This window comes from Aythya marila, assembly GCF_965140915.1.
Source record: "Aythya marila genome assembly, chromosome: 3".
NCBI classification, from domain to species: Eukaryota; Metazoa; Chordata; class Aves; order Anseriformes; family Anatidae; genus Aythya; species Aythya marila.
This window is the reverse complement of record NC_139044.1, coordinates 44,591,508-44,605,766: the sequence shown is the minus strand read 5'-3', so window position 1 is coordinate 44,605,766 and position 14,259 is coordinate 44,591,508. Positions and strand designations below refer to the sequence as shown.

Genomic DNA, 14,259 nt, shown 5'->3' with positions numbered 1-14,259 from the left:
CTTCCAATGCAAAATACTTTATTCTCCCAGTGGAAACCAATCATTTGCTAAATATTTAGTGTAATTCATATCTCTGTCTCTCAAGTGGGGTAGTGTTTACACTTCAAAAGCAGGAATCTTTCTTCTTATTCCACAGTCACTCCATAGAAATAAATACAAACCACAGAACCCGCACAAATCTTCGCTAAGGCACAAAATTTTAAACACCTTACAGATTAATGTTTATGGAGCCTGTCAGAGATTTAAAACCACAACCAGAAAGAAAGGTTTTCTTCAGCTCTGAGAAACGAACTTTTTGCCTCATGTCAGCGTCATGCTGAAAAACCCTGGGCAAGTTGTTTGTCTAAGCAGACAGGTCCTTATTCAATTGTTCACAATGTCTTTGTACTTAGTGCTTGCTGTAAATTTGTCTCTTTGCCACCCTCTTTACCTCTGCATGCCTCAGAGACAGGGGCAGCCAGCAGCTTACCACTAACTCAGCCTAAGGGGAAATGCTAGCAACAAAGACCAGTCTGCCAAAACCCATAAAACCTTCTGCTTTTTGCCTTGCTTTAAAAAAAAATAAATATAATAATATTGTGCTTTCTCTAAAGTGGTAAAGAAACACATGCCCAAATGAGTTCTTGACATTATGTTACAGGATTTTTTAAGGGTTTTGAAGAAACCTTGGCACTTATCAACATGTTCTCCAAAACACATGATTGTTAATTGGTTTAGTAGTCAGCAAAGGTAACAAACTGGTTATAGAAGGTGCAGCCAAGTAGCTCTTTGTGAAGCCCATGAAAATCACAGCCTCTGAAATACCAAGTAAATCCAAACGGAAAGAACTGATTAAAAGCAGAAATGGAGCCATATCCACTACCATGATAACCTGTTGTTTCACTGCCACCACTCTATGAAAATGTACCTGTTCTTACCCACTGGGAAAAAACAGCCAAGGAAAATCATAAAAAAGAAATGAAACAAACATTCTTAACAAACTGTGGTGTTTTCCTTGAAGGCTTAACTGAGCTTCTCTCTTTGCTTGTCAGTTTTGTCCTCTTTCAGACAGGTAAGAAAATATGACTCTTAATGGACTAAAAGCCACTGTCACCCACTGCAAAGAGCTTGAATAGGTCAAGCATGGCCACTCTTATACAGATCGCAGTGTGCTACTATCTCCTGAAGGCAACCAAGACCTGTCTGTGGCCATGTACTGCAGATCTGCTGCCCCACAGGCCTTACGGGGATGTCCCTGTAAGACCACAGGCCTGTGATGGAGACATTCCTGCTCCCCACTGATTGTAGGGTCCTCCCCACCCTCTTGATCATGTTTCCATCATTTCACCCCTGCAAATGAGAGTGTTGTTTGTAGCCATGAGCTATGTTTTCCCATTCAGCACAGCTTTTTGGCCCTGTGTGCCTGTTATAGGGAGGGGGCAGGAAGGAAGGGGAGGTGGGATGAGGGGGAGCCACAATCTGCCTGTTTGCTTCCTATTTCCTGCTTTCTTAAAAGGCATTAATCCTTGAGCAAGGTGCCACTATAGCAGGCCTGGAGCCTTAATCCCATGTTTATGTACAGATGGGAAGGTGCAGGAATGGGTGAGGGAGGCTTCCCAGCGCTCTCAGGCGGTTTCGCCTCCATCTTGTCCTGGGCTGATCTCTGTCAGTGGTGACAGTGTGGCTCTGGCTCTGGGCCCACTTAGGCTTTGGTGCCTGGACTGAGGCTGCTCGCTGTGGTGAAGGCTTCACAAACACCTTGTTCCCACAGGAGACTGGCTTGGGACCACAAAGCTTGCTTTACACTGGGCTGAGGGAGAGGCTGGCGAACATAATGGGTTTTGGGTTACTATGGGTTTCCAAATCTGAAATAGCAAGCTGGTACACAATACAAATGTCAATGCTGGGGACTGGAAATAAGAAATACTCATACACTTTACCTAGCTTTTTATTCCACTTTTAGGACTGTACGAAATTTCCACTGCTAAAATACCACACTTTTCCTGTGAAAGCATTTCCATCTATCCCCACAGTAGAACTCTTCCTGTCCTGAGAAGCAGTGCATAGGGGATGGTGAAGTAGCATATCTCTGACAGCTGTCCAGGATATTCCTGATAGGAAGACTTATATCTTCTAATTCAAACTGTTCATTCCTTCATTTCTATCTGTGAGTGGAAAGAACTTCCTCTGCAAAATGCTGAGCCATACAGCCAACAGGTACAGCCAGAAAAATAAGTCTGGTCAAGGAAGGGGAATAATATGAGATAAGTGCATTTATTTGTGTGCCAAAAGATTTCAAAGTTATTTTGTGACTTATGCATTTTTCTACTGCATCCTGTGTTGCTTCAGCTATTCACTAGCACTCAGGAAGGCATTTTACCGTCAGTATATCACTTCATGTAATACCCATTTTTTTTTTTTCTGTATGATTTTCATTCTTGGTGTAAATCTAGTTATAAGCATTGTGGATACATATATCCCTCCTCAGACAGAGCTCCTCTCTCCGATAGTCTCCAAACTATGTTTTTTTTCCAAGACTCTGAGAATTGTGCAGAATCCGTGGTTGTTTCCAGATGATCGGACAGCAGACTGTTTGTCAGCACCATTGCCAAAAGGCTATTTTTTTTTTTGTTCTTCCCTCTATCAGCACTCACATTCTTTTTGCCATCCCAGGTGTTCATCTAACACAGGAGCGAGCTGTTTTTTCAGGGTTTGCTCTTGATCCTGACCTCACCATCCTAAGGTCTACATTTGGGTGAAAGGGGAGCACTCCTGGCCAAAGAGCTGTGAGGGATGATTTAATGTAAGGTGAGTGAGTCAGCAGCAATGCCTCTCTCTGCGTTACAACAGCCAACATCTTTCAGAAAAGCCTGAAGAGCATGCTCAGCTGGGAGAAGCATGGCAGAACTGTGGCTCTGAGAGATGGGGAATGTACTAGCTCTGCTCTGCTCTCACCCTACAAGATGCAAAGCATGATTTTGTGTGTGTGTTGTTATTTCCTTGAAGGCTTAAGTCATTTTCCTCATACTGACTGCTCATTAAAGTGTGATAAATCCCACACTGTAAGCTCTAATCATGAAAAATGCAACATGCTAATACTGGAAGATCTCACCTAAGGATGACACTTTTCAAAGCTATCTGTTTCGCAAGCAAAACTAGTCACATGTGGGCCCATTCCTCCTACCCACTCACAATTTTGACTTTACTCCTACATTCTGTCCCCATTTTTAAAAGGCTGGTTTCATGGCTTTATTTTTAATGATCAAATAATGTGTGGGCCTTGGTGTTTTGGGATTAGGGTTTGGCTCACCTATGTAGCTCTCAAAAACAGGATCTCAGCTCCTGGTTCCCATAAACACTTTTAAAAATTCCACTCTACATTTCATGTGGCACAGAGCACAGCTCAGTCATCAGCTGTTTGCTCATAGCTGTGTTAAAACAAACTGCATGTTAAAGTTTACAAAGATAATTTTCTACTTTCAAAATAATGAAATGAATAAATATTTTATTTTATTTTATTTTATTTTATTTTATTTTATTTTATTTTATTTTATTTTATTTTATTTTATTTTATTTTATTTTATTTTATTTTTTTAGATAAAGAAGATTCAAAACATCCTACTTAACTCTGGGACTCTATCTTCCACTACTCACAGCAAACACAAAGAAATAAAGCATCAGAGAGTTTTATTATTCGTTTAAACTAGACATACATATCTATTTTTTTTTTTGAACAATTATATGTCAAGAATATAATTATCCCTGTGGATACAGTATAATGATACCCTAAATATCGTAGGGCTAGAATCTGGGGTCACTGTTTGTGGGCTTTTCATTTATATCCATATTAAAAGCATGGGAGACTTTCCATTGATGTCAGCTGGATTTGATTAAGTACCTTTGTTTATAAGAAGCTAATGATAATACTTTACAAATTAAAAAACAAACAAACAGACAAAAAAAGTTAATTACCCATTTTTTGTTATTATTTGTGCTTCTGCAGTCCCTATCAGTCTCTGTCACTGACTTGGACTTTATGATGTTTATATGATTTAGTGGAGGACTTGTTAGTGTTAGGTCAGAGGTTGGACTAGGTGATCTTGGAGGTGTCTTCCAACCTAGATGATTCTGTGATTCTGCAATGTAGAAACCTAGGAGAAAGAGGTATGCCATAGCTATACAGAATAGAAATAACTGTTCTACTCGTTTGCACATTTATAGGTGCACGTATATTCTCTAAGTATTACAAGAACTATTTGCTTTAATTTTAGTATTATCTCCCATTATTTTTCCAAACTTAAAGAAAGAATCAAACATTTGGTATACCTCAAACTGGCTGCAAAATATATTCACTGCTTGAAAAGCAGCACACTTGAAAAGCAGGTGAGAGTGCAGAGTTTGCCTGCTAATTCTTTCAAAGCTAGTGCCAGGGACCCATAAGAGAAAAAAATAAAAATCTCTTTCTAAGAATTGCGCTATCTTCTGCCAAACACCAACTGATCCTGCAATGGGAAGCAGACTCCTGAGCCCTTACGTACCCCAGCCAAGGAACACATCTCTGCTTGGATCTAGTGGCCCATCCCTGCAGGCACAAGCGCTGCACTGAAACTTACTTAAGAGGGTTTATTTTCTGTAGTCTTGATACTTAGGAGCCAGACAGTTCTTCCTTTATCAAAGTCAGAATTTCCAATATCCTTATTGGAACATTTCTGTTGAATTTAATACGGAATGGTCAACTATATACAGGATTGCAAAGCAGCCTGAACAATTCTATAGATGAGGTATAATTTCCTTTTGCATTTTCTGACCTAATTAAAGGTATTAGAGGAAAGCTCTCATGCTCCAGTAAGTTGTATCAAGTGTTTCCTGTATAATTCTAACCATTGCTGTAAAACTGTACAGGATTGCTCTGTGAAGTTCACTCATTTAAGCAACTTGAGTTGCTTTCTACAACTTCCTGAGCACACAGTTCTGGAGAGACTGAGGAAAGAGGAGAAAATTTGGGTCTTATTATGAAAGAACCCACATAGGACTTCAGATTGTACTTCAACTGTACTTGGGTACAATTCCTGATGTAGTACAAATAAATCTGGACATGGTGCTGGCATGGATGAAGAGGTGGCTGAGTCAAAATTCACCATGACATGACTCAAACATTGTGGGAGAAGGCTGTGTTCAGGATAAAACCACCACTGACAAACTAGAGCAAGAAGTGGAAAACATAAATTTCCTTTCAGTGATATCCATGGAAAGGGGACCCATGCATTCTTCTGGCGATATGACCCCTTTTTAAATGGGAGAACAACACCTGTGAAGAATACTGATGTGCCTGTCTTATAGTCTTTCCCCCACCTTTAACAAGGAATAACATTTATTTCCCTTTTTGTACTCTCATCTAATCTGACTGCAAGTTTTTGGAGGCAGGTAGTTTTCTTACCACCATGGTGGTGGCTGGTAGCTCTGCCTGTTAAAATCACTCTGCCTTTTACATTATAAAACACTATTTTCAGTTGCTTGATCCTTGACAGTATTTTTATCACTTGGTCTCACATTTTCCTTTAAAAATATTTTCGTTGGGCTGAATTATCTTCTGGGATGGGGGGCAAAGAAAGGGAAGAAGAAATTTTAGGCCGAATAGACAAATATCTTTCTCAAAAGAAACGGGGGAAATGACAGTAGACAAAATAATAATGCATATATTGGCAAGGGGTCTTTATTTTGAAACCATAATGCCACCAGTTTCTGGACTTCAGACTTCTCATTTTGGTCTCCTGGCTACTGTCACCTCTGGAAATCCACTCAAATCTGATGAAGTCATAAACCCTAAAAAACCTGCAGCTTGTTTTTATTAGATAAATTTCTCATCTATTCTGAGCTTGGATTTTTCCTGCAATGCCAAATCCAAACTGCCGTGCTGTTTAGTTGAGGGACTGACTGCTGCATATTGCCTTTGCCTGGCTGAACAGCAGCAGTGCACAGAAGGACCCTGAACTGAAGACAAAGGGGCTGTGGAGTTAGCAAGCTCCAAAGAGCATGGCAGGTGGAAAGGCAGCCACGGGGCTGTAGGGCTGCTTGGTGATGAAGGAGGCCTGGGTCGGGACAGGGAGACGGACTGGGATGGACTGGTGGAGAAGGAAGGAAGAGGACTGGGAAGATGATGACTGCAATGACAAGGCAACGAGAGGCTTGATGACAGGGGAGTGGGACTAGGTCCACACGGAGAATAACTCTGAGGGATAGAAGAAGTAACACTTAATCAGGGTATAGCTGGAGGGGACACAAGCATGGATGGCTGGAGGCATGGTCATGAGGATAAAATCTTCTGGTTCTGATGGGCATTGACATTGCGAAGGTTCACCACCTCCCAGCTGTGAGGAAATGGCTGCAGAGTCCTTGCTGGAAAAAATGTCCTGTTTTGCCCACTGCAGCAAATGTCAATCTGCTGTGTCCATGGGGGATGCTGCTAGCTGGAGACTGATGGGGGTCTGTGTGGTGGAGTGAAAGGTCCTAAACATGCTCTGACCCAGACAACACCTGTGATAGCTTCCTTATCCTTCTTTTTTTTTTTTTTTTTTTTTTTTTTTTTTTTTTTTTTCCAATGGAAAAGTCGAGGAGATATTATGAGCACACACAGGCATGTGCACACATACTTTATGTTCACAATGAAGATGTTTAAAACCAAACTTTAGAAAAGGGGAGTCTTCAAATTTTTACTGCTCTAGGTGCCCAGTTGAGATCTGTGGCTGGGTTGTTGGCTGCATGCTCTGAACATCGCAAGATCCAGATAAGTCAGCAGTGGCTGTCTCAAGCAGGGCACCCAAATCTGTCTTAGATTAATTTCTACTTCTCCCTGCCTCTCTGGGCTTGAAGCTACCGCTCCGGGGAGCGTGCTCCATGCCCAGCCCTGGCAGCCAGGGTGTGCCCAGCCGCTGAGGTCGGGTCTGGGGAATTGTCACTTGGGTGCGTGCTGCCTCGCAGCCTCCCCAAAGCCCTTTCAGGCTTGGGTCCTCTCCTTCTGACGAGCACAACCCTAATAAAAAAGCCCTGGTCGCTTCGGACCCCCTGAACCGCGGGGATCTCTGCGGGCTGGCCGGGAGCCGTGGGGCTCAGGGGAGGAGCGGGGGGCTGCTCCAGTGGCAAACATGCACTTAGAAGGGCTTCTTTCCGGCGCTCCGAGCAGAGGACATCCTCCGGCGGTTCGCAGCGGGGAAATAACAAAACTCCTCCGTTTGCCTCCCGAAACATCAGCGAGAAAAGCGCAAAGCCGGCGGGAGGGAGGGTTCACCTGGCGCTGTACCGCATGCGGAGCGGCAGCCCCGAGGCAACCTGTAGCCGCTCCCGGCTGTCCCTGGCCCCTGCCCGCTCCCCGGGCAGCCCCCAGACCCCATCCCACATCCCGCTGCTCCCGGCTCTTGCTGTCCCCATCTAGCAAAGTGGGGTGCACCGGGCTCGGGGGGCCGCGGCCGCCTGCGTTTGTACGCGGTGGTGCAGGGGGAGGCGGAGGGGGAATGGGATGAGCCCCACGGGGAGGGGAGGGAAGGGGAGGGAAGGGGGGCGATCCGGAGTCCCCCGGGAGCCTCGGGGAGGGTTAATCGGCGGGGAGCTGCGGGTCTGGGAGGAGAAAGCGGAGGCCGGGCCGGGCAGGGGGGAGGATAAGAGGGGAAGGGAAGGAGCGGCGAGGAGAGGTCGCCCAGCGCCCGGCTCCGCGGCTGCGGCTCTGCCTTCCCGCGGCCCCCCGCCGGCGGCGGACAGCGGTGGGGTGGGGTGGGAGGGTCCTCCCTTCCCTTCCCTCCCCGGCTTTTCCTCCCTCTTCCCCCGCCGAGGGGGGAGAAGGGGCTGGAGAGGAAAGGAGGCGACCCTCGGGGCTAGGCGGCGAAGGGGGGCGAGGCTGGGGAGCATCTCCGAGCGCCGCCGGACACGGAGAAAGGGCGAAACTGCCGGCGCTCTGCCGTGCGCCCCAAGCCACACTTCAAGGGGTGGGGGCTAAAAAAAGAAAAAGGAGAAAAAAAAAAAAAAAAGCGACTGAGAAGGGAGCAGAGCGGGGCAGCGACGTCCTCGGGAGGGTGCCCCAGCCCCTGCCGCCGCCGCTCAGGATGTGGGTGCCGCTGCTGCTGCTGCTGCCGGAGCTGCTCCCCGCCGTGCCGGCCCAGAAGCTGTCCGCCCTCACGGTAAGGCCGCCCCGCCGCGGGATGCCGGCCCCGGGGCGCACCTGAGGGCGGCGGGGGGCTGCTGCCCCCGGCCCGGCCCGCAGCGGGACCCCCAAGCCTCGTCGAGGGTCTCCGCAGAGCCCCCGGGCGAAGCTGGTGGGTGATGCCCGCCTTGATGCTTTTTAAAATCCCCCCCCCCCCGGGGAATAACGCTGCAGCGAGGACCGCCTTAGGTCGAGCGATTTCTCTTTTTATTTCTGCTTCCAAAGCGGCGTGAGGCTCGGGCTATTCCGGGCTCCGCGGTGCTAAACATGGAGCTCTGCGCGGAGCTGGGCGAGCCAATTCATTAGGCTTGCTAAATAAGCCATAACCACTTCTCCAGCCAAGACCTGAGGTTTGCAGCTAATAGCTCGGTTCAGCCTTCTCGCAGAGCTCGCAGTGTTTGCAAAGCTATAATTAATGCAATCTGGAGAAATAAAAACATTTTCCTTAAATGTGTTTTTAAACAAGTGCTTGAGTAAACATAACGGGCAACCAGCACCCCTTTCAAGCTGTTTTTAAGTGTTTGGGTGAGGGCTGTGCCCCTCGGAGTTTATTATGCTGAAGTTACAGACAGTTGCAAAGTGACATAGACCCTATGTCACCTCGCTCTTTCAGAAAAATTATGTAAAATACTGAGCGCTCTTTTCTTTCTTTCTTTCTCTTTTTTTGTCTTTCCTTTGGTGGTGGTGGGGGTTAGGGACAGCTCAAGGAGAAGCAGTGGTGGGGGACGGCTGAGCTGTTCATACCTGAAATTCTTCAGGAGAAGTTTTGCCTTCTCATTTTTTTTTTTTTTAAATGATTTGTAGATTAGAAGCTGCTAATTGAAAACCTTAAAGGAGTGAGTTTGCCCCATGAATTTTATAGCGTGTGACATTTGCAAGTGCGGGACAGATAAAGTCAAGTGATTTTTGATCTTTTTAAGAACTTGTTTGAAGCACCCACAGACTGCCAGGTGATGTACTATTCCAGTTAACAGGTTAGCATTGTAATTTAATTCCAAGTTCACTTGCACAAATATGTAAAAGGAATTTGCAAGAGATGACATGTTATATTATTTCTCCAGTATGTAAAAAAAATCTGAATGTCAGCACGGAAGTTAACTAGAGATGCTAACAGAAATAATCCAAGTGTGAAATAGGAGTGATTGTGACTGCTATATCATCTTAAAATGATACAAGGATCAAATGGTGCTAAAGCCTTTAACAGATGCATATCAATCACTGTCAACGTAACTGGTGTTTATGAATGGTTGCCTTTCTAAAGCTGAGGGAATAAAAATCTGGCCAAGAGCACTTATGAAATCCCTTTAAAAATAAAATGGCATAAACTCATGTGAATGTATTGGACTTCAGCTAATTCTGAGAGATGTCTGAAGCCTCTCTGTTCTCTCACCCACCCAGAATGTGTATTGTTCATTTCTGCACCTTACAACAACATGCATCTTTATGAGCTGTGATTAGAAAAGTCAATCCTGGTGGAATCCCCACCCTCTCTATTGAAAGGGCAATGACACTGGAGGCTTTAAGCTTTCAGTCTCCTTAAACCCAAACGTTTTGGTAGGGGTGGCTGGATGTGTCACTGCTGGGCTGTGGTCAGCCCATGCTAGTTTTTCTGCAGTCTGTGCTCATCTTACAGAGATGGTGGCACATACAAGTACATTAGAAATCCTTCCATAAAATGGGTAATGAGCTGTCAGAGACCCGTGGTAAGAGAACAACGCATACACACTCATGTACACATACTTTTTACTTCTTCCCACAAGAACTCTGAGTTCTGGTTGCATGAGGCAGGTTTATTTCTGCTATGAGTGTACTTCCCTATTTAAATAAAACAAAACTAACATCACTGTAACAGCAACAAATACCATGACACTAAATCATTCTTTACTCCTGCAGTCAATTTGCTTATAGCAAAATGCACAGACTGCATAATCCCTTCTCACATGTACCTTTCCCAAATACTTGTGGGTAATATCTGCACAATTATAACAACAAGAAAACCCACTACCACAACCACCACTACCACCAAAAAAACTCATGCTGTGAAGCACCAAGGAAATGTATAACTTTTTTTTTTTTTTTTTTTTTCCACCTGCTCTGACCTTGTGTTATGACAGAAAACTACCTTTTTTTTTTTTTCCTTTTTTTTTTTTTTTTTTTTTCCTACACATCAGATGAAGGTTTTCCTTTTATTTGTGCTTGGAAGAATAACAAAGACAGACTGATGTTTTTAAAAAGAAGCAGAAGCCGTGGGGACAGAACACATACCGTGGACCTGAGTTTCATGAAAACTGCAGGATGATCACAGGGGAGAGTGTGCAGATCCCTGATGGTAATATGCTGCCAGTGGGATATGCCAGGTGGTGGCAATAATGGCTTGGGCATAGGCTCCTTAACCACAGTGATAAATCTGCCATAAGGTGAACCTTAGCAATGTTGTGATAGTAAAATTCACTATGGGCAGTGAGAGGGGCACCAGCTGTTTTTAATGTTGCTGAACAAACTTCTGGGCTGTTTTAACTTGACATCCTTGCTAGCTCCAGAAGTGGAGCAAGTATTACTTTTGGACAAGACTTTCAGCAGTTTATAGAGCTGTATCCTTGTCTAATTAGGAATAACGTTTTTGCATTGGATTTCTCTCAGGCAGAAAACCCCACAACCACCTCTGAATATGTGATTTTCAGATGTTGAAAGCTTTGCAATAGTCCAATAGCAAGAAATTACAGAGTTTTCACAAAACTTAAGCATTCCAACAGATTACTGTTTGCTTAATGGCAAATATGACTGTAGGTCCACAGGGACTGATGAGCAGATGGCTTCCTACAACCTTGGTAATAACCATCAGATCAGTATCTGGCATCCAAGTAGTCAGCAGGTAGCTGAAATGTACCAGGTGGTCTAGTTTCTGGTCCTCAGGTTCTCACAGCTACATCCAAAATGAGTTGTAACTTGTGTTGTAACTTTTTCCTCTCTGTCCAAAATATGGACCCAGCCAGAACATGCATGGGTCCCCATCTGTATGCCAGAGCAGAGGAGAAACATGAGGGATCAGCAGTTGCACACCTGAATCTTTATTGGGAAGCCAGGATGTGCACCAAGAGTTTTGAAGTTTTTGTGGGTTCACTAGCTTAGACGCAGCCTGAATCTACTTTGAATTTGTAGCAATCTTGGCCTCTTGTGGTCAAAAAATACTCTTTACTAAAGTTGCTCCTGGACGTTTGTCTCCTGAGTAGAAGCATATTGCAATAATAGGGAAAGTGAGGGGAAACATGATATTCCAATTCTGTATTACTAACTGAGCCACAGGGATAGATGGGGGAGGAGAACATTATTTTGTGTTATATTTACTGTTATTTCAAATAAACAAACATTGGCAACAGAACAATGGCTTTCATTTCGGGAAGGTAGGCTGAGAGCTGTCTCATAAGAAACTGTGAGATCTGGAGGGACTGTAGCCAATTTGGCTGCTCCTGGTTTTTCCTCCCCTTGTGTCAAATACTAATGTAAAACATTCTTACTTTCCACAAAATATCTTAAGTAACCTTGTCTTTTTACCTTGTTTATGGAAAGTCAGGTAATAATCTGCAATTCCTGTAGCACATTGTTGGAACGCTTTCACGATGCTGTGTTTTTATTCTGCTCTGCGATATACAACCATGCTTTCTGGACATATGAAACTGGTGAGAGCAGAGCCTTATTGGCATATTATCTTAGGGGAATAGTTATATCTTGAGGTTATAGGTACTTTTGTTTTGAAACACGGTGTTTTGAAGAAAGCTCAGTCTGTTCCTAGAAGAAGTAAATTTAAGATCACGGCACTTATCGCCACACTTACTTTGGCATTGTTACGCCTTATTTTTGGAACCATCAGCCTAGCTTTTATCTCAGTTGCAGTGTTGTGTGTGTGCATGTGCTTGTACAAACAATAGGACACAAGTGTTTCTTATTTTAAAATCTTGATGACTTGTAACATACCACAAACTATTTAATTTTATGCTTTCAAAGCCTTGCTGAACCATGTGTCCCTCTGAATATAATATTGATCTTAGATCTTATGAAGGAAGAAAGTTTGCTTGAAATCGCTTCTTGAAATGAACACCTCTGCCTGTTAAAAATTCCTTTCATCAGAAGCTGAATATTTCAGGGAACAATTGTTTTCTTTTTCTCCCTTGGCACATGCTTTGTGAGTATTCAATAGCATTTAATGCCCTGGATAGCTTCCACAACACTCACCAGTATAAGATGGACCACTAAGGTAGTTCAGTAAATGGAAGCTAAACACAATCAAAGCTTTCCAAGTTAAGGACCCATTTGGATGGCGCCTGCAAACCCAAACATTTGGAAAAGTTACTCTAATTGTGATTCAAAAACCAAGACCATAAATAAAACTGTAAGTGGCTCCAGATCCTAATAGCATTGTTACTGCAAATGGGCATTGGTACAACCAAGGGTACATCAGCATTGAAAATAAAACACTTTCAACAATGCTTCCTAGCAATAAACTCTCTCTCAAGACACTTCTCATTAAAGAAACAAAAACAAAACCTGTGAGGGTTATTATTGAAAGAGCCAGCAATACTTGTGATCAGAGTTAAAAGTCCTATTTCTGCATGCAGCCAACGTACACCATACCTTATCATGTGAAATACATAATGGAGATGGCAGGTCGACTGCACACCCTTAAGATTTTAAAGCTAAAACTGAAGAGTAGAAGTGATTATGGGTAGGGAGGGAAGAGCAGGACAGAGGAAACTGAGGTAAATCATGCATACTTAGGCCAGTTCTGATATTTTCATTCTTCCCCTATTGCCCTCTGAATACCTTGAAGAATGGCCATGAGTATTCCTTGAGAGCTGGCAAACCACAGGGTTTGGTTCATTCTGAGAAGCCTCCAAAGGTTTAGCTGCTATCCAAAACCTATCTGAACCGTGTTGGTTTGGAAATCAGGCTGCAAGTCTTTTCAAGATCTGGCTCACTCAGGACTTTGCTAGTGTTTCCACTTCTTCAGCCAGACCAGAGTTACCACAGGCACAGCCATTTTCATGGTATTTTGGTACTTCCATTTCCTGTTGGGCCTGAGACCGGGAAGGGCAGAGGCGCCTGAAAATTAAAAACTGAGTAAGAAAGAGTTGAGATCAAAAATCTATTTTTGAACAGCAAATGCAGGTTTGAGTTTGGTTCAGGAGTGGTGTTTTTATCAGAACAAATTCCTATGATCTTGGGGAAGCTGCGGGGTTACATTTTGCAAAGGACTCAGACATTTCCAAGTGTTTGTTTTTGTTAGGATCAAACCCCAAATGTTTCTAAATTTTTTTGTGAAGGAAATGCTTCAGGTTGATTCATTGTTATGTTTGGAGGTAGATTTTTAGAAAGTTCAGATACCAGGTTCCCAATGAAGGCCATTTGACGGTGCAAAGCTGGAATGCTTTCTTCAGAAAGAATGTCGGAATTGTTTTTGACATACCACCCTCCCCTCCTCTTCCTCTGTACTATATTCTACAAACAAATTCTGATGATGCCAGTCATTCTGATCTCAATGGCCCTGTGCACTCTCCCAGGACATGCTTCTGTTGACATTTCTGTATCAAATTCTGGGTATTAATCTATATTCACTGCCTTCATTTTTATCTGCTGTGGTAGATAAGATACTTTCCAGTGAAATTCCAGCTGGGAGCCTGAAAAGAGGAAAATCATTAGGAAAACAAACAAACAAACAAAGACTATTTACAGTATGCTGATGTTACACAGAATAATTGGTACCAAAGGAAAAAGAAGGATAACTTAAGACACAGCAAAATATTGGCCATAAGCAATACTTGGTAATTGTCTTCAGGAAAATAATGTTGACTGAGCAGACTGGTACAGCATAAAGAACTGCATTTTTTTTCCTGCATTTGATTTTTGTCTAATTACCTTATCTGCACAGGTCTGAATTGAAGCCATTGATGTAATGCAGCGGTGTGCATAGGATGAAAAAATGAAAACTTTGGTTACAGGATGATGAAAGCTGCCCAAAAGTATATTGACTGGGATTTCAATTGGTGTGGGAACACGCGGTAGCAGATGGTTTCTTAATATGACTGTACCAAATT

General features: G+C 43.6%; 2 protein-coding genes across 8 annotated transcripts in view; both read left to right on the top strand.

Moving 5' to 3' along the window:
* The window catches only part of LOC309876925 (sulfotransferase 6B1-like), a 53,209-nt gene extending 50,530 nt beyond the window's left edge, over positions 1 to 2,679 (top strand). Inside the window, exon 8 of the mRNA XM_082757813.1 lies at positions 2,653 to 2,679. Within this exon, the coding sequence (XP_082613939.1) occupies positions 2,653 to 2,664 (12 nt within the window). The 3' untranslated portion in view covers positions 2,665 to 2,679. The remainder of the gene's footprint in view (positions 1 to 2,652) is intronic.
* Positions 2,680 to 7,684: 5,005 nt separating this feature from the next.
* Positions 7,685 to 14,259, top strand: part of SMOC2 (SPARC related modular calcium binding 2) — a 145,415-nt gene continuing 138,840 nt past the window's right edge. For all 7 annotated transcript variants that reach the window (XM_082755641.1, XM_082755640.1, XM_082755637.1 and 4 more), the window contains exon 1: positions 7,685 to 8,147. In XM_082755641.1, the coding sequence (XP_082611767.1) occupies positions 8,073 to 8,147 (75 nt within the window). In that variant the 5' untranslated portion in view covers positions 7,685 to 8,072. The remainder of the gene's footprint in view (positions 8,148 to 14,259) is intronic.